General features: G+C 40.8%; 1 protein-coding gene across 1 annotated transcript in view; it reads right to left on the reverse strand.

Moving 5' to 3' along the window:
* Positions 1 to 3,256: 3,256 nt before the first annotated feature.
* The window catches only part of TMEM131 (transmembrane protein 131), a 41,533-nt gene continuing 26,585 nt past the window's right edge, over positions 3,257 to 18,204 (reverse strand). Inside the window, exons 22-31 of the mRNA XM_010291292.1 lie at positions 14,470 to 14,645; positions 13,148 to 13,275; positions 11,599 to 11,723; positions 11,299 to 11,457; positions 10,364 to 10,538; positions 9,913 to 10,034; positions 9,718 to 9,814; positions 8,453 to 8,550; positions 7,411 to 7,574; positions 3,257 to 4,052 (exon numbers count right to left, since the gene is read on the reverse strand). Of these exons, the coding sequence (XP_010289594.1) occupies positions 3,759 to 4,052; positions 7,411 to 7,574; positions 8,453 to 8,550; positions 9,718 to 9,814; positions 9,913 to 10,034; positions 10,364 to 10,538; positions 11,299 to 11,457; positions 11,599 to 11,723; positions 13,148 to 13,275; positions 14,470 to 14,645 (1,538 nt within the window). The 3' untranslated portion in view covers positions 3,257 to 3,758. The remainder of the gene's footprint in view (positions 4,053 to 7,410; positions 7,575 to 8,452; positions 8,551 to 9,717; positions 9,815 to 9,912; positions 10,035 to 10,363; positions 10,539 to 11,298; positions 11,458 to 11,598; positions 11,724 to 13,147; positions 13,276 to 14,469; positions 14,646 to 18,204) is intronic.

Raw genomic sequence — 18,204 nt, forward strand, 5'->3', positions numbered from 1 at the left:
AGAAGCTGTGTTATTTCCAGTCCCAGCGCGTGGCTCCTTTCTAATGAACTGACTCATCGTGAGCTAAAGCTGTCATTGCTTCGAGGCTGAAACACTGAAGCTTGGAAAACTTCTCATAATTACAGGTTGGGAAAACAGAAAAGGCACAGTCAAAGCTATATATAGTGTAAAACATCACTCCGGGTGAAATAGCTTCAGTGAAAGATAGCTTCTTACCCCTTGAAGTTAACACACTTGTGCCTTCGTAATTTTCCTTCTCATTGGGTAAGGAAGGCAGACAGTTCATGGTCAGCTGGAGTGCAATGGGCAACTTCAGTATGATTCGACCATGATGCTGCAGTGTTGAGAATCTGCTCTTTACTCAGTGTCTGCATCCTACCTCATCCTAGAGCTTTCCCCAGTTTGGTGTTTCTCTCGCAGGGCAGTGGCCAAGGCACGGTATGTACCACTGCTGACAGAGCGTGGCGAGGGCTGGGCCCAGACCTGTCCGTTGGTATGTCGGTTCATTCCAAGTGTCTGTATGCGTGAAATAAACACTAACTGTCCTTTGACTGGAATTTTATACCCTGTTGTGATACAGCCTTACACTTGAAAGGCATTACAGATTTTGGTTAAGAGCTTTTTGAAACAGAGCTCATGCTAACTAACTACACTGATTTCACGTTAGGGCCATACTTACCTACTTCAGGCTTTCTGATTTTAAAAACAGGCCAGAAACTTTTCAGGCTTTTAAAGTCTGTTTGTTAAGAGTTGGCAGAAGAGAACTGCCCTTTTGGAGCACCAACATAATTACCAAAATTAACAGTAATTTTTTCTCTTCCTTGCTGGGAACTTCGTATTCCTGGTAGCTTCCACGTCTGGAAGAAAAGAGCTGACTCACAGTACTTCATCCCCAGTGCTGCAGTGCTGCTCTGAAGAAATGGTTTAAATTATCAGAAGAGCTATGAGCTCCCTGGTTTCCAGGACAGCCCATCTTCTGAACGCTTTAAGCTGTTTTTTCCTCTGGTCTTAAGATGGAACTTCCCTCGTATTCCAAGCTTTGGTCTTGTTCATTCTGCTTTTGAAAACACAGTCCATCCTTGCTTTTGAGCTTTTGACCTTCTCATGTTCTTTTGTCTTAAGTTGTCCTTCCAGCAGGCTGCAACATTTTCAACCCCATCTAGATTTTTATGTAACTTCAAACGTGCTTTGCCAAAAATCTTTTATTTTTATCTCATCATAAGAGGTCTGTCCTCTCTATTATTCTGTGATGTCTGTGGATGCTTCTGGCTCATCACACCCCTGCAGTTTTCAACAATTTTAAAAGCGTTTTCACTGCATGTAAAGGAGTGAGTAGATCATAAAAGCTGGCAAAACCCACATTGCACACGTACTTACTATAAACAGCAATTTCTTTAGAAATAATGAACTTTTGCCCAGATTTTATTTCACCTAAATTTTGTCAATTACAATTAGGACTTCTTATCAAGGCAGCTCTTTTGCTTTCTTTAACTAGGCAGAACAGAGTGAAGGTGCTCTCCAAAATAACCGTTGAGTAGAGGGAAGGAAGGAAGGACACTCAGAAATAGGAAGTCTTTAGGCGTAGGACATTTTCTGTATACATCTGGGGAGGAGGACAGGCTTTTTCCTCCCTTTGACACACAGTTTTCAGTTTCCTAAGATCTTGATAGTTCAGTTGTTTCACCCCTGGAACTTCAATTATATTTAACTGGTGCTCAAGAGGAAACTCTTCAAAAGCAAGAACTGAGAATATTCTAAAGGTGGGAGAGGTTATTTGCATTAACACAAGGGAAAGGCTCACATTTTTGGAGAAAAAAAAAAAAAGTCTGAATTACTTGTGTGCTTCCCCTCTTTCAAAGGGAAGTGTTTTTAAAGTAGAAAATTTTTCCTGTTCTCACAACTGCTTAAACCACTGAGAACTATTAGTATCTCAGAATTCACTTCTGTTTCTATCCCTCCATGGAATCAATTCTAATATAATCACCTGCTGGGAAAAAGATGGGAAAAAGAGGCAGCACATTAATTTACACAGCTCCTTTCACCTTCAAGTTACTGCTAGTTATCTTCCCCAGTCCTTTTACAGAGAAGCAGGCCCTGGCTTGTCAGTAGCTTAACTACTTATTTGTTATTTTGCACACAGTAAGAGACTTGCTTGCCCAGTTACTCAGAAGGAAATTGCATACAAATCCAAGTTGAACATTTCATGACCTTGCATGGTTCTAGAAATACCCAAATTTTAAGAACAAAGGAATTCCAGCAAGTTCCCATTTCAGAGATCTGTATCTTCATGCTTCTGCTGGTAGCAGCAAGAAAACAGTGATCTGACAGTTGCAGAGATTTTGTTTACATAATGTGAGCTGGAAAAGTGGTCACTTAAATAAATAAGACTAACCCTCATATTTTGTGGCACAGAATAGTCATTGTAGCATAAATGTTTAACTAAAATACAGAGTTCTTACTCTTTTAAAAGCTGGATTCTGATAATCTGCTGCTATAAATTTTAAGCTGGGCCACTGAGTCATAAGTAAATTTATGTTGCTAGTGTCTGTTAATGGAAGGGTTCATTTTTACCTGGCTTTAGCTCCGATGCATATATATAGTCACTAGGGCTTGCCTTACTGGTAACAACAGGAAACAGGCATCTAAAGGGACACATAAATCGTATCTAAAAATAGTAAAGCTCTTGTTCAGACCTATACAAGAACAGTGTTACAAAGGTATGGGTGTAGCATAAACAGCAGCAGCTGTTACTGTGCCCAATACATGGAAACTTAAACAGTGTAGACATTTTTCCAGCAAATTTTTGAGTGGGTGGCCCTGTGTAACCCTGAAAACAATTTCTAATTCTCCACTGCTATACAAACCCACACCACTGAGAAGCCAAGTTTCAGCTGCACTGAAGTTTCTGTTAATACAGGCCCAACATGCAGCAGATTTTGGCCTGAAGGCTACCCACCAAGTGGGTTCATGCATGCACAAGTTTAGAAAATACCAGAACAGAATTACAGCAGACAGATCTTGAAAAAAGCAGTATTTATTTTAAAGTACAACCCAAAGTTGTATCCATAAGAAATGCACAAGGTATCTTGTTTCTTCCACAAGTCTTGGCTGTGTGCATTTCAGTTGAACTTAAAAATGCATTCAGGTTTACAAATGTACAAACAGCACAGAAAGTGTATTACAGTCTCAACAGAATGTTCTTACATTCAGCCATTTTGCTCTTAAGGTTTTGTGTTGGTTTTTTTGTGGATTTTTTTTTTTAACATTCTTAGAACCTGTGTTAACAAAGACAGCCTTATTTTAAAAAAATACTCTGCATTTTAGCACAAAGTGCCTTTTGATTTTAAATTAGAACTTGGAGGATAATACTGGAAAAAAATTTAAAAATCCAAACAGGTACTTTCCATAAAAGTATTGCATGCCAGGACTGTTTTATAGTTCAAATTGTTGCCTAAATAAAGATGGCGGATGATAAAATATGAAAACAGTGAAATTGTTCAGATTTACAGGCTTCAGCTGTAATTGGGATTTGTGACCACACAGAGACTTTTTCAAGCTTATCTGCAGTCTCACACTACCATATTGCAGGACAGACTTTAAAAAGGAGCAAGTGATGAAAGCATGACTGGGGGCAAGGCGGGGGTGGGGGGCAGGGAATAAAAATGCAATGACCAGCAACAGCCTGAAAATGATGTTTCAAAAATTTGCATTCAGAATTGTATCATGACTTGGTAAGAGTTCTTTCCTTTTGCTTAACTTCAGTTTTCATGAGGGTAGTGTGAATTAGACCAAGGATCTGAACTTCTTCTTCCAATTGTTGGGCTCCAAATTCTCCAAGGATTGTAGGTCTGTCCCATGTCTTCAGCAGGGTTGGCAACGGTGGCAGCAGTGGGCGGAGAAGGAGCAGCGGAGTTTTCACTACCCATGAGATCAATGCCTGACAGCGCGTTTGTTGGAGTGGTGAAGGGAAGGCCACTGTTGAGGTTACTTGACCAAATGGAACTGCTGAATGGAGTGGTGGACCACAGGCCACTTGGGTTGCCAAGGATCGACTGCAGTAAAGATAGAGACAGGTAAGTAGCAGTTCAGTAACCTCTATTTTCACTTTGTGTACAGCCGCCCTGAAAGAAAAAGTGATCTAAGAAGCAGCAAGGCTGCTGCGGAACCCCTTCCGTCTTCACTGCAACATGGGGTTTTCAACTCCCTTTGCTAGAGCTTGTCCAGAGGAACCACACTGCTAACAGTCACCAAAGGCATCTGGTAACTGAAGGGGCTGCAGAGTGCAATTGCATTGCAGGCTTTTAAGCCATTTTCGTTTGAGCTTATACATCCCTGTACCATTACTAATTTAAGCACTAGTAGTATTCAAGATTTAACACACAAGGGCAAAAAAGCTCAAGCTGAATTAAACTAGTTAGAATGAGGCAGATAAACATGGTTCAAGTCTCAAAAAAACAACAAAATACAAGTTGTAATGGAAGCAGCAAAGTCTATTCCTTGATCCTTTTTTGGCTGTCTGCAAACTTATCTCCTTGTATTCAGACATGTCTGTTATAAATGGTACATTTTGGATGAACCTACCTGTGTTCAGCCCCCCTGTACCTCCCCATATTCCCAGTACATAACTTTTTTCAAAAATCCAAATCCCATCCAAAATTTCTCCAGATGAAGGGAGAGGGGATTGGAGACCTGGCCATTTGTCGTGGAGTTCCAATAAGTCTGTCCTGGCTCAAGACATCTGGAAGTCTCTGACAAATGGCCATGGTGCAGATGCAGGTGTGCTGCAACACATCAAAAATACATTTGGGATGCACAGGACAGGTACAGCAAGCAGAAGTGAGCAAGGCCCAGGTTTTGTCAACTGTTTATTATTAAAGCCCAAACAGTAGCAAGCAACAAGCAGCGGAATCTAACCCCTGGTGTGGTAGAAAGTGATACCCGGAAGCAGCCAGAGATGGAGACAAGGAAGGTTAGCGTAACTTTCATGCTAATATTAGCATAGAACCTGCTACATGTAGGCTTAACACACTACACACCTCAGTGCCAACAGATTTAATGTACATATGCTGTAAATTCAATTTGCATATATACAGTAAACTTGATATATCCAAAAGGCAGTGGACTTGTTGAGTAAGTGCTGTAAGGTACAAACATCCTTATGTTTGGATTTGCTGGGTGGAGATAGGGCACCCCTTCCTAAGATCTCAGCCCTCAGATAACGCACACTAAAGGTTAACCACTATCAGTGTACTCTTCATCTGAAGATTAAAATACAAATCCCGTTAGAAAAGTAAAACAAGGTAGAGTCTGAAAATGTCTGCATTGTCTCCCATGGAATGAAGAAGATATGCTCAGTCTAATCATACCTGAAATTGGCTGGACACCCCCATGTTACCAAAAGGTCGTCACAGAATTTGACACCAAGGGCTGGGCAGGAGGTCTGAGCATACTCGGGGGTTAACCGGGCCAGCGCTGGGGTTCTACAATGTCACTGAGAAGTTGTAAGAAACTAGGGTCACCATTTATTACTGTTATGTAACCAAATGGTTATATTTAAGCTAAAGAAGCATTAGACTATGAAGCCTACAGCAGGAAACACTCTTTCTGCTGCTCAGACACCAACCCTAGCACACTAAAAGTCCATCCTGTTTCCTGCCGTGGGCCAGAGCCAGGAACTATTCCTACCTGTCCCCAAAACACTTGGGAGAACCTGACAAAAAGGCAATTGCTCATAAAGTAGAAGCAACCTGGAAAGGAGGCGCAGAGAAGAGCACCTTAGATCAGACTGCTGCTCCCTTTTCAAGGCTGGTGGAGGGAGGTACAAAGTTGCCATCAGACAGAACTACACGCAGGGGAATGGAGGAAACAGGAATAAGTGACTCTGGTTAGAAAGAAACTTGGGTAGAAGCATCAGCAATGCAGAAAGGCCTGAGGGGAGACAGGACCCAGAAGTCAAATTCTATTTAATTCAGAAGGAAAGGAGTCACACATAAAATGGGAAAACAAGAGGAATAAGCAAGGAGGATGATCAAAATCAACTCCCCAGAAACCTTCCTAGAAAAGAAGGTAATGCAGAAATCACCATGTAAGGGCTGTTTGCAACAACAGCTTTGACTCTTGTTCCAGAAAGGAGAAGATGGGGCCCTTGCCTGGTACCTGCTCTCTTATCTAGCACTTAGAGCAAGGGGGCTCAGTGACAGGGATAGCCAAGTTTTCCTGTTTTCCTGGCACACCATAAGCACTTGGGGAAAAAAAAATAATCATTATCATTAAAAAGTCTTTTAACATTTCAGTGTTTGCTGCTGCTTGTTTATTAAGTGATCTTCTCCTTGAATAAGGTCCTAAAATGACTTTATTTTCCCAAAATCAAAGTATTTAAAGGGAAAGACTGACAATTTTTCTATACCATTTGTCTGGCTTCCATCTTGACACTTTCTGAAGCACACTCCCAAGTATTTTTCAGAAGCAGCCAGGAAATAGTTTAGGAGCCAGAGAGATTGTTCTGGTTGTCCTCAATCCCTCCTATCAAAAGCTGAGAAATCTGCCCTCTGACCAAAAACCAAAAGTCTCTGTAACCACATGACAAAGGTGTGATCTGTGAGTGTGTCTCTATAAGAAGCTGTGTGACCTTCTTTGGCTTCCCCTGCCCCCTGCCTTCCCCCACTCCATCTGAAAAAAGGTGAAGTAAACACTGCCTCTTACTCAGTACAGAACCATTTTCAGAAGACAAGATGAAGAACGATTTCAGCTGGCACTGAAGACAGCTGTTGCAGTGTAAGTTTTATTCTGACAGATAGAGAGGCTACGTAAAAGTTGGGCTGCTTCTTCGGCTATATTCAAGATCTCCATCAACATTAGTTGTCAGTTTAAAGGCTTCACTGTATGCACAGTCTAAAGTGTTTTTTCCTAAGCTGAAAAGAATACATTTGAGGTTTTTTTACTCTTAGGTTTTTTTTTTTGACCTTTTGTTAATTTACAAGTAGGTGCAACACTGGACTCGAGAAGCAGAATCAAAACTTGAAAGTTATCATATTGACAACTTTGCAATTGTCCATCAAACTGGAAGTGACAGAGGCAGTGTCCAGCCATGGCGCAAGAGCAGAACAGCTCTTTCCACAATCCTGAAGCACAAAAGTGGGTTCCATTCCCATGTAAGTGCTGCAAGATGCTCTTGTGAGAGTTACTTTTATTGTGAAACAATTTACATGGATTAATCATCTGCAAGCGAGTGGACTAAGCACTCTTTGTCCAACAGCCATTTCAACTTGACTACACAGGAAGAGGAATACATATAGCTTCCCTTTTCCTTTATTCTTCTGTTGATTTTTGTTCACCCAAATTTAAAATTAGATGGGAGATACAGAACAGGTTGGTAACAGTCATAATGCTGTATTTGGACTGAACACTTACTGCAGTTGTATGAGTTGGAGAACTCGAGCTTGTTGGCCAGGAGGGTACAGAATCTGTAGCTGAAGGATCCCAGATGGATGATGGAACATTATTGAATTCATTCCAGTTTCTCTGAACATCCTGCCCATAAGCAGATCGAGCTAAACCAAGTTTGCTAAAAACCTCTAAAAAGAAAATGGAAAAAACGTGAGTACATTGCTCTGCCTCTTTTTCCAAGAACCACAGCAGACTAATACTCCTGATAATAATTTCACATATTTTTCTAGCAGGTTCTGCTGCAGTGCAAGAACTGAGATTAGAAAAGGTGACACAGTGATACAGATCTCACCTCACGTGCCCTACATCCGACAGTGGCTAGTTAGAAAGTTAGAATCATGGCTATAGAAGGGAATAAAAGTTATCTGCTTACTGTGAATAATTCAGTATAATGATAATTATAATTCAGATCATTCAGTATCAGCCTGTGGGATTTGTTTGGTTCCTGGTATTATTTACCCAAAAGCAAACAGTCAGGGAACCAGGCAGAAGCTGGGCAATACTGAGAGCCCTGGCAGTTCCTCGTAAGAAGTTAACTGCAGGTGGAGTAAGCGACCCAGCTGATGGAGCCTCTTATAATCGCAGCACTTGTTTGCTTTGCAGCACTTCCTTCCCAGGTAATTCCTGGTACCGGAGGCAGCAGTGGCTGTGCCCCAGCCCGGTCCACCTCTCTGCCATGAGGAGGAGAGGGCAGCACCAGCACTCAGGGTTCACCTGGTCCCCACACACATGGAGGGAGCGAAGACTAAGGAAAAAATCAAGTATCAAGAAGTTTTACTGAAACCGAGAAACTTCAAAAAACAAGTGTTTCCAGCCCAACAAGCACTCTTAAGAGTTTCCACTCTCTCTGGGCTGAAACACAGAATACACCACTGAATTTTTAACACGCTTTCCTGTGTAGTCACCCTTTTGCGGGGCACGGATGGGAGCAGTGCCTGCAGAATGGAGACACCCCGTTTCTTTACTGGTATTTGAATATGGAAAATATTTGAAAACAAAAACTCACCTCCAGTTAAGTTAAAAGAATGTCCAAATGCAGAGAATGAGTTGAGAGGTGTGAAGTCAGGACTGCTGGGATTGCTGATAGGACTCCACAAGCCTGAACTAAATATTATGGAGTAATGGGAAAGCAATCCGCAACTCATTAACACAGTACTACCAACAATATTGACTTATTAATCTATAGACAAATATATAAAATATATACATACAAACATATGTATGTACGTACATATATACATATGTATATATCATAATATATATATATATATAAAATCATGATCAAGAGTTAGGAGATTAGCTTATTTTTATAGATTTCAATGAAATACCATTTTCCAGTGTATACATCCAGTTTGGTGCGACGCACTGCTCTACGTATAAGGCTCTTTAACCTGTAGACTGAGCTCCAACACAAACCTGAGTAGCTCTTTTGCTCAGTTTTTCAGAACACGTATAGGGCCTGAGCCACAGCACAGGTTTTTTGACAAGCAGATACAAGAGCGACTCAGAAGCGATACAAGTGCTCACGCTCTAGTTTGTGGACAAGCTTCTCTAAAATACAGATGAGTTAACTGGAACCAGTGATAAAACATTTACAGAAACCAGTCAAAACCCCACCCACAAACTTTGCTCAGAAAAGCAATTCCTTTGCGTACTGAAACTTGAATTCAAGTCTCTTTCCTATTCTAGAAAGGTTACCAGACACTCACTGCTTTTTTGCAAGACACATGTGCACTGCCAAAACACATCAGAAAAGACAGCATGCCTTGGGGAACACCACTGAGCACAGCTGTATTCTACTACTCATAACGAAAAGCCCAGTGATCCTTCTGGTGTTAAAACTGGGAGTAAAAGATAGTGCTGTACAGCAAGATAATCTGCCTGTAAACTCTTTCAAGTGACCTTGGTTCACACACCTCGGTCCTGAAAGAGCCAAACTTATTTCTCATTGTTTGGATGCCCGGGGAACGCAAGATTGTTGAGTTACTGAGAATGAGGGGGAGAAAGTCCCCAGCACATCCAGAACATCCTTCTGTCTACTTCTGGGTCACTCATAAGTTGTGAATTTTTTTTGCAAGGTGAGAGAGGCTGTGTCCAGGCTTTAAAAACCAGTTTTTTTAAAAAACAAAAAAAACAAAAGGGAAAAAAAAGAATAATAATAAAAAAAAAGGAATCAGAATGAATTCTGTCACTACCTTCAAAGTGCCAGTAACAGCTTACAGACTTCTTTTCTAGGGGCCTAGGTATTTGCCTAAAATTAATAAAAGTTACCTGTCAGAGCCATCACTGTCAACAGCTGTGTGGGAAACGCTGATATTGCTGGAAACATCCGTCTTGCTTGGAGAAACCTTTGGTAAACCACTACCACCTGCAAGCATATGTATATGTAAAAATGAGTAAAATAAGAAAACACCAAAATAACAGAATATTTGAGAAATATTTAGAACTGCAAACTGGTTCTAGTACCTGGGCTCTTGTCATAACCCGCAGCTACAGCAGCAAAAGTGGGGTTGCCATTCCTGCCTGGAAGAGAAGCTGCCTTTGCCAGCTTATGTTTGGTACCATTAGGCTGCTTGCTTTTCGTTTCACTTAAAGGAGAGGAGGAAAAAAAACCAAGAGAGTAAGGTTTTGGTCTTCAGCAGTTTGACAAAAACAGCAGCAATTTAAGCTAGCATTCATGAACATGTTAGCAACAGCTGAACAGTTCATGTAATTCCACATTTTTCCAATCTACTAAGTTGTAAGAAACCCCAGAAAAATTTAAACAGCAGGGTAGTATATGCACAGTAATATCTGCAAAAAAGCTGTTTCCACGGGAAGAGGATCTGAGAAGAGGGAGATGCACTGTATGAAGCACGTAGGTTCCACAAGCGTTCTGTGCTTGGGACATTGATAGGAGGTACAGATTTGGACTCACTTGCTGCAGCTGCTGTTCACAATGCTGCTGTAAGTGCCTCCTCGTGGCCCAAAAGCAAACGATGCGGGAGGAGGAGGAGGAGATGGAGAGGCGGGTGTCGGCGAGGGCTGTCGCTGTTTCAGGAAAGCATCTGCGTTCAGGGTTTGCAGAGAGAGTTTATAAAGGTTGTCCGTAGCTATAAAGAGAAACACAAAACACCTTCCTGTAATGTTTACTTTAAGACAAAGGCTTCTCAAACTTCTGCTATCCTTTCTGTTCAAATTGAGGCACATTATGACAAAGGCTGTTCCCAGCAATCGAAGTAGTAGCTCCTTCTCTACATTCACCTATCATTAAGTCAGGTTTACTACCTATTTTCTAAGAGACTGTATTGCAGTATAAGCACCAAGATAAACTGATTTGTACATAAGAAAGAACCTAAGTGAGCACTGTGGATGACTTTGTGCTCGCCTGCAACCGAGAGCAAGGAGAGTCGGTGTCCACACAAGGGACTTACAACCAAAAAGCTTCTAACAGTGCCCCATGCCAACCATTGCATTAAGGCCTTTTCAGTGTTCCCTCTCAAGGACAAATCGTAGTTTCAACTTTGGCTGCAGCACACTTGACCTTGGGGTTCACACAAAACCCCATCTGTTGTAGAAAATACATTTTGCTTGGGCATGGTAATTCTCATTTCCTCAATTTCCCCAGCAGCTTCTGAGTCCTGTTCATCACCAAAGAACTGTGGAATGGTCCACATTTTGCCCATGAGGTTTTCAAACCTCCCAAATTGCACCAGGTGCTATCAATGGAGGCCTACAGCAGAAAATGCGAGCACAGCTATGCAGAAAAAAAAAAAAAAAAGACAGGAAGATCTATAAACAAGACCAAGCCAAGCCTACCTACAACTATTCATTGTGGAAGAGTAATTCTGTCATCCTCTAGTGATTACTTACAGCTGTCAGCTTTGTGAAGAGGCACTGAGTCCCACTCTGGTGGTGGAGAATCCTTTTCCCCTTCTGAGCTGCTGGTGTTTCCTAGCTCTGGTCCAGAACCACCGGGGAGAAATTTTGCTAATACTGATGGCCTGTTCTCCATTAGCTTACTGTTTGGACCTATTAAAACAAAAGAAGAAAAGCAAGGCCATGGATAGTAAACCAAACAGCTTTCTTCTCACACCAGACTTAGAATTAAGAGGGGATACAAACAACCAAATAAAGCTCCCGAGGTATTTATAAAAAATAGCCTCACACTACCTCTCGTTTTGGGGAGGTTTCTTGATTTAGACACATTCGTCAAAAGGTGCTGTGTAGGTATCTTGGATGGAAAGGTTTTGCGCTGCTTGTTTTCCAGCGGGGGAGTATAAGACAGTTCCAAGGAACTAAATGAAAACAGAGATCCATTTTTAAGCTCTCTGAAGTGCTGAAGAGGACTTTTTTTATACACACATATACACATACATATATATGCCATACAGTCTTACAAAAGACTGGTCTCCTGTGGCTTTCTTATGTCAAACTTGTGCTCATCTTCAAAGCTATTCATAAGCAGAGTTTTGTATTTCCCCATATGCAACTCCACCCTTCCTAGCTCTGGCTCATTTTCTACCCACACTGCCCCACACATTTATTAGGGCTCACTCACCTTCCAGGAGCAGCTTTCATCCTGGAGCTCCAGGATTACAAACCTTGCTTGATTATACAGGGGTAAACAAGAGATGGCAACTGCCGTTTTTCTACTCTGCCCCCACACACTCTTGTTAGATCACATTCCCAATATGCTATTGCCCTGAATGTACAGGACCATCTTTTAATCGATGACATAAAACTATTCAAACCCGCCACCAAATTAATTTGGCTATATGTTGTTCTTTTTCTCCAGCTATTTGATAAGTCTCTCAAACTTTCTAGGGAGTAACTATTTTACCCATTTCTCACAGAAGAATTCCAAACCAGCTCTTACTGTGGCCTCCGAACACTGTCACATGTAATGAGCTTGTGATTTGTATGATAAAGGAAAGCAGATAATGGTAAGAATAAATAAGATAAGGAGGAGATTTTGTCAGGCAATGTTTTCAGAAATATTTTGAAGAAAATTGATTTATACTAACTACTAATCCTAGCTAGTCTAGTATTACTTACAGCAACAGGGAAAACACAAGCCAATAATATACCATGCCTCAGTTTGGTTAAGTTTACTTTTGTGGCACTTTGATGCAGTCTGATTTCAGAATTTCAGAATAATATTTCAGAATGAATTAGATATATTAAGACTAAGGTTCTTCATTTTTCCCCTTTCTATAATCTGCAGTCAACCACCTGCCAGCAAGGGAAAGGCACTGGCAGCAGCAGCAACCACCCTTAATAACATACCCAAGACCCTGATCTTGATGATGATATGCTCTATGATACAAAAAAGGAAATTGCACAGCTGTAATTTCATCAAGGGCACCTAAAGGCACTCGTCTTAACGCTGACTTACTGTGCTGCCACTAGAAGCTCCTGCAGAAACATTAACCCTATTTTGTGTATGTGATACCTGTTACAAAAAGCTTAACGTTCCTTAACCTGATTTTCTTCTGTGGATTTAGCTCTCGTTTTATTTACACACTGTATTCCCATTAAATCATTTATTACTTATAAGCTTCAGATATTGCCTGATATCAGGACGAGGAAGCTGCTTAAAGGGATCTGCTGTTGGCATTAGGCAGACTGACAGCCACAACAGTTGAATACAGATTTTTATCAATCTGTCTTCCCTTCAAGCACGATGCCTTCTCTACTAAATAGCCTTTGTTGTGCTTACCTGGTTTTCACATCTATAGGGATTTCTTTCTTGATACTTGTTAGCAGTCTTTTAGTTTTCTGTTTTACTTGTATTATTTCATTTTCAGGTTTTTCTGGTATAACTTTTCCCTTTTGTTTTTCAGGTTCCTACAAAAGACATTATAACAACATGTTAATATTCATGACAAGTCAAGTCCCTCTTGCATCACAACATACATAGTATAAATAGGGCTGAGGAAAGAATACTATTTGAAAACGTGCATTTTTGCAGCATAGAAGCTATCTTTTTACTACTTAGTGAGTACACCTATAAAACATGGTATCTATTTTTTTTCCGATTTGGAGAAGTAGAAATCGAAATATCTAGCAAATTAATGTGCTTCAAGTAGATCAGATGTTTGCAAATACACAGCTCCTCAGGCCACGGCCCCTCAGTCTACGTATCTACGTAAAAAGATGCTAGCTCTGCATTGAGACCTGTACTGCATCTATCCCAGGCCCAGGCCATATACTATCAAGTGCACTATACAGTGTAGAAGTATACTATACTATCAAATAGACATCCTGAAAAATCAAAGGTGATTTTCAAATGAAAACTTTACTAAACTGTAGCTTTTAAAATATATTACACTGATTTATCTTCTTTCCCCCCCACCCGCTAGAATCCATATCTTTTCCAAAGTTCAAATTTAAGACTTGTCAAAATTTAGGCTTGGTTTTCTTCTCTCTGCAATTACCTTCACTTTGTTTGGTTCCCTAGCACATGGAATACTTTAGGACATAAATATTTAAGACAACCCGACCACTACACAAATTTTTAGGGCTTTAGTTTATTACCTAGAACTATGTAAGCAAAATGAGTAAAATAAAGGTAGGGGTATTGTCAAAGGTAATTAAGTTAACTACCTGCTGGCAAGTTACCACCAGCAAACTGGCCCTTTGTAACTGATGAAATGCGCGGTTTTAGCATACACCTTAATCATCGAGTAAAATTAGTGCCCATACTTTTGGCATTTTATTCTGCAAGTGGAATAGGCTAGGAGTGTGCAGACACATTCACCACAAAGCTGCTGACAACCGGCGGCTTATTCAAGCCACAGTCACTCAGGCACTCTCAGTCCAGAGACTACATGATTCAAGCATGTTCACACTCACAGAGGAGCAAACTTAATTGAGAAGAAGTGAAGGCATGGACTGGGAAAGATGGTTTTTAATTAACATTCTTCCTTTGTTAGGTATTACAGTATATGGAAGCTGGGGATGGGGTGGGGGAAGAGACTGTACTTCTAACGGGTGACCCACCAGCTACACAAGAGCTGCCTTTTATGAGCAGCATCATACCTCTTTGAGAAGTGGTTCTGTATCTGGGTTGGAGGTTTCGGTTGTGGTTGAAGAACTGTCATCATCTGCCAAGGAGTCTTTCAGTTCATCCTCCTGTTGCTTTCCTTTCCCTCTTCTGTCCTTTTCTTCCCGCTTCTTCTGCGGCTTAGCCTTGCGCTGAAGTATTTTCCCTTTCCCTAGGAAGATAAGGATGCTTCAGATTCCCAGGAGCAGTACTCACAGATGGGCTAGTTCATGTTGGAGGTGAACCTACATGACTAAGCCTTGTTGTCCATTATGATACACCAACCGTTTGCAGCCCCTTCACACCAAATGTGAGCAAAAGCATCAAACCTCAAGAACCCTGATCTCTACCGTCCTATTTATGCTCCTGAGCCCCACATCCATCGCCTCTCTGTAGACGATGGGCATCTGGCTACCTACAATTCTTCTCCACTATGTTCCTGGCATTCCTTTCAAGCACCTTAGAATCCAATTTGGCAGTTTAACCACGTAAGACTAAATTTACACATGAACTTCAGAAGGTGGCACAAGCTTTATCATCCAAGCAAATGAAGAACAGAAATTATTAGCAGTGTTCATCAGTTAACAAAACAAAACAACTTGCAGTAAGACTAGAGCAGATGAGAAAAATCACTAATAGCATTTGTCTAGCAAAGATGTAAAAACCCACAACCTCCAAAACCTGAAAATCTCACATGCAAGTATACTTTCTCCCTTAACATATTTTATTCTTTTGTCATGTACTATTTAAGAGGGAGGATGAAGCTGACTGTGAAACAGTTTGGCTTGATGCATTAAAATGTTATTGCATCTCAAAGTAGGGAAAACAATGCATTAAACACTCCAGGGGATGTTTAATAATTTTTTTAAGCAATCCACATATGAATAAATAATACTACTTGAACAATTGGTTATGTTTTTCCTGCAATTTCTACAGGCTAACTGAAATGTAGCATAGTCTAAGTTCAAAATGTAGAGGTTTAAGAACCTTCAAAATCAAGCCAGAGGTCCTGGCTTGCAAAATAAACAGGATTAGGCTGCTGGGGAGTAAAAAAGCTATCAAAAAAAGCATCGATACAGAGAAACTGTGCGTGCACGTGTGTGGAGTCATCATCATTCTACCATCGCCTCTTGTTATTCTCCTACAGGACAAGAGCATTCACAACATATTTAGGTCTTTCATTAGGTGGAATACGCCTTTACCAACAAGATCTTTCTTAGATACTGCCCTTCAAACTAAACATTCTCATTTATAATCCACACTGTGCCTGCATACAGCTTCCACGATGGACTTAATAGTTCACTCAAGTAAAGACTCAATCAACCTGTGCCAAGTAAGTGGATTCAGCCCCTTCTGGGATTTGTACCAGCTCAAGTTGGAACTGAGTCTGGCAGCAGGATGACTGCTGTCGTATTTCATTTGGCAAAATGTCCCTCAGGGAAAGTTTGTACCAAAACATAAATCTGCCTTCAGTATTTTGGCAAATACCAGATACATATCAAAGGGCGGTGCCTTCAAACTGTGTTTCTTTCAGACTTAATGTTTGCAGTATCAAGAACAAGAAGAATATTGGAGATAAAAGTGAATACAAATAGAAGTGTAAATACAAGCAGGTCTTTGTATGGAAATTTTCTAAAGGACATCCCTCAGCTTATTGGGGGTATTCTTGTTTTGCCTCAGAAGGCCTCATTCTAAGATTTGGTTCAAGTTTAGTCTACATTCACGATTGCTAAACAGTTCAATGTTCATTATTAGAAAAATCTATTTAAAATGTTATCATGACATAAAAATATAATGTAAAGCAGCTGTTTAACAAAAATCTAATGTAGCCTCAGCAGTCTGCTAGGACCCAGGTATTGGGAAGCTGAAATCAAAGACTATAAAGATGGGAATCCTGCACAGGGTTTTACAACAGCCAGTTTTAGCCCAGAAGGTGCTGCTTCTGCAGATGTTCATGACTAGCTCTAGCTATTATCTAAAGACAAGTATCAGTGTGTGTATATGTAGATCCAGATAGATAACTGAACTTCCCCTATGGTTCTAAAGAGGGCAAATGGAAATAGGAACATTTTATTTGATGTGCTGAGCTTTCATGAGTCAAGTTATGGTTGACAGATAATGTGGGAAGGTTTTTTTGTTTGGTTGGTTTTGGTTTGTGTGGGGGTTTTGTTTTGTTTTGTTTTGTTTTTTAACAAATTTTGTAAAAAAAAAGGTCTACATCCATAAATCTGATTTATTGCTCAGAGATTTCAATAAAGATTGTCTCTTTATTGAGACAATGAAGAGGTCAAGAAAACTATCTTGACTATGCAAAATGCAACATTCATAATATATTTTGCAATATAGAGTATGTTTAAATATTCAGTATACCACCATGCCAAAGCACAAATGATGCAAAGCCCTTGTAAGAGGAGGAAAAATGGGAATTTCTATGAATTAATTTGTAGGTGAAAGTTACAAAACAGGAAAGTAATTCCAAAAAATGGAACCCATGTAAGTGATTAGGAACTAAGTACCCATGTAAGTGATTAGGAACTAAGTATTTTATCATCTTTTAAACAGCTTTTGAAATCAATAGACAAATCAACACAAGCACCCGTTCTCTGGAAAATGCATTTAAATATAGTTGAAAAAATGTAATTAAAGGTCCATCAACACTTAGGAACAGCTATTTGCTAAGACAAGCTCCCAATACATAGAAATTACTATAGGTACAAAAACACTAACATAGGTACACTACATTATTTGGATCAGGAACATGCTTTTGAAACAAAACTGAATGGTCCCCACATACTGCATAGCAGCTGCCTCGCGCAGGAGGATTGGAGTGCAAGAGTTGGTTTCTTTTTAGGATGAACAACAAACACTCCCAGTTCTTTCAGGCATTCAGTACGTGGACTAGGTCAGTCCATGTAAACCACTGAGACATGCCCCATGAGGACGCTGCATTCTCCCTAGCAGCCATTTTGCTCTCCAGAGCTCCAGTACAGCAATATTTGCTAACACAGACAGAATCACAGAATCATTAAGACCTTTAAGATCAAGTCCAACCATCAACCCACCACCACCAAGCCCACTAAACCATGTCCTGAAGTGCCACATCCACACGTTTTTTGAACACTTCCAGGGATGGCGACTCCACCCCCTCCCTGGGCAGCCTGTTCCAATGCTGGACCACTCAGTAAAGAAATTTTTCCTACTATCCAGTCTAAACCTCCCCTGGCGCAACTTGAGGCCATTTCCTCTCACCCTATCACTAGTTACTTGGGAGAAGAGACCAACACCCACCTCACCACAACCCCCTTTCAGGTAGTTGTAGAGAGCGGTAAGGTTCTCCAGACTAAATGACCCCAGTCCCCTCAGCCGCTCCTCATAAGACTTGTGCTCCAGACCCCTCACCAGCTTTGTTGCCCTTCTTTGGACACGCTCCAGCACCTCAACATCCTTCGTGTAGTGAGGGGCCCAAAACTGAACACAGGATTCGAGGTGCGGCCTCATCAGTGACTAGTACAGGGGCACGATCACTTCCCTGCTCCTGCTGGCCACACTGTTTCTGATACAGACGCTGCCTATGAAGCCTACTTACAGTCGTGGCATTTGCTGGAGTATCATTTAGCCTTTATGAAACTAATACCTGACAAACTGGTCATAATTGTCCTAAGATTAATTCCCCCAACCACATCCCCTTGTCTAAACTAAAACCAAAGAAGCTCAGAAATAGCGTAGCGTAT

Source organism: Phaethon lepturus, unplaced genomic scaffold, assembly GCF_000687285.1.
Source record: "Phaethon lepturus isolate BGI_N335 unplaced genomic scaffold, ASM68728v1 scaffold13517, whole genome shotgun sequence".
NCBI classification, from domain to species: Eukaryota; Metazoa; Chordata; class Aves; order Phaethontiformes; family Phaethontidae; genus Phaethon; species Phaethon lepturus.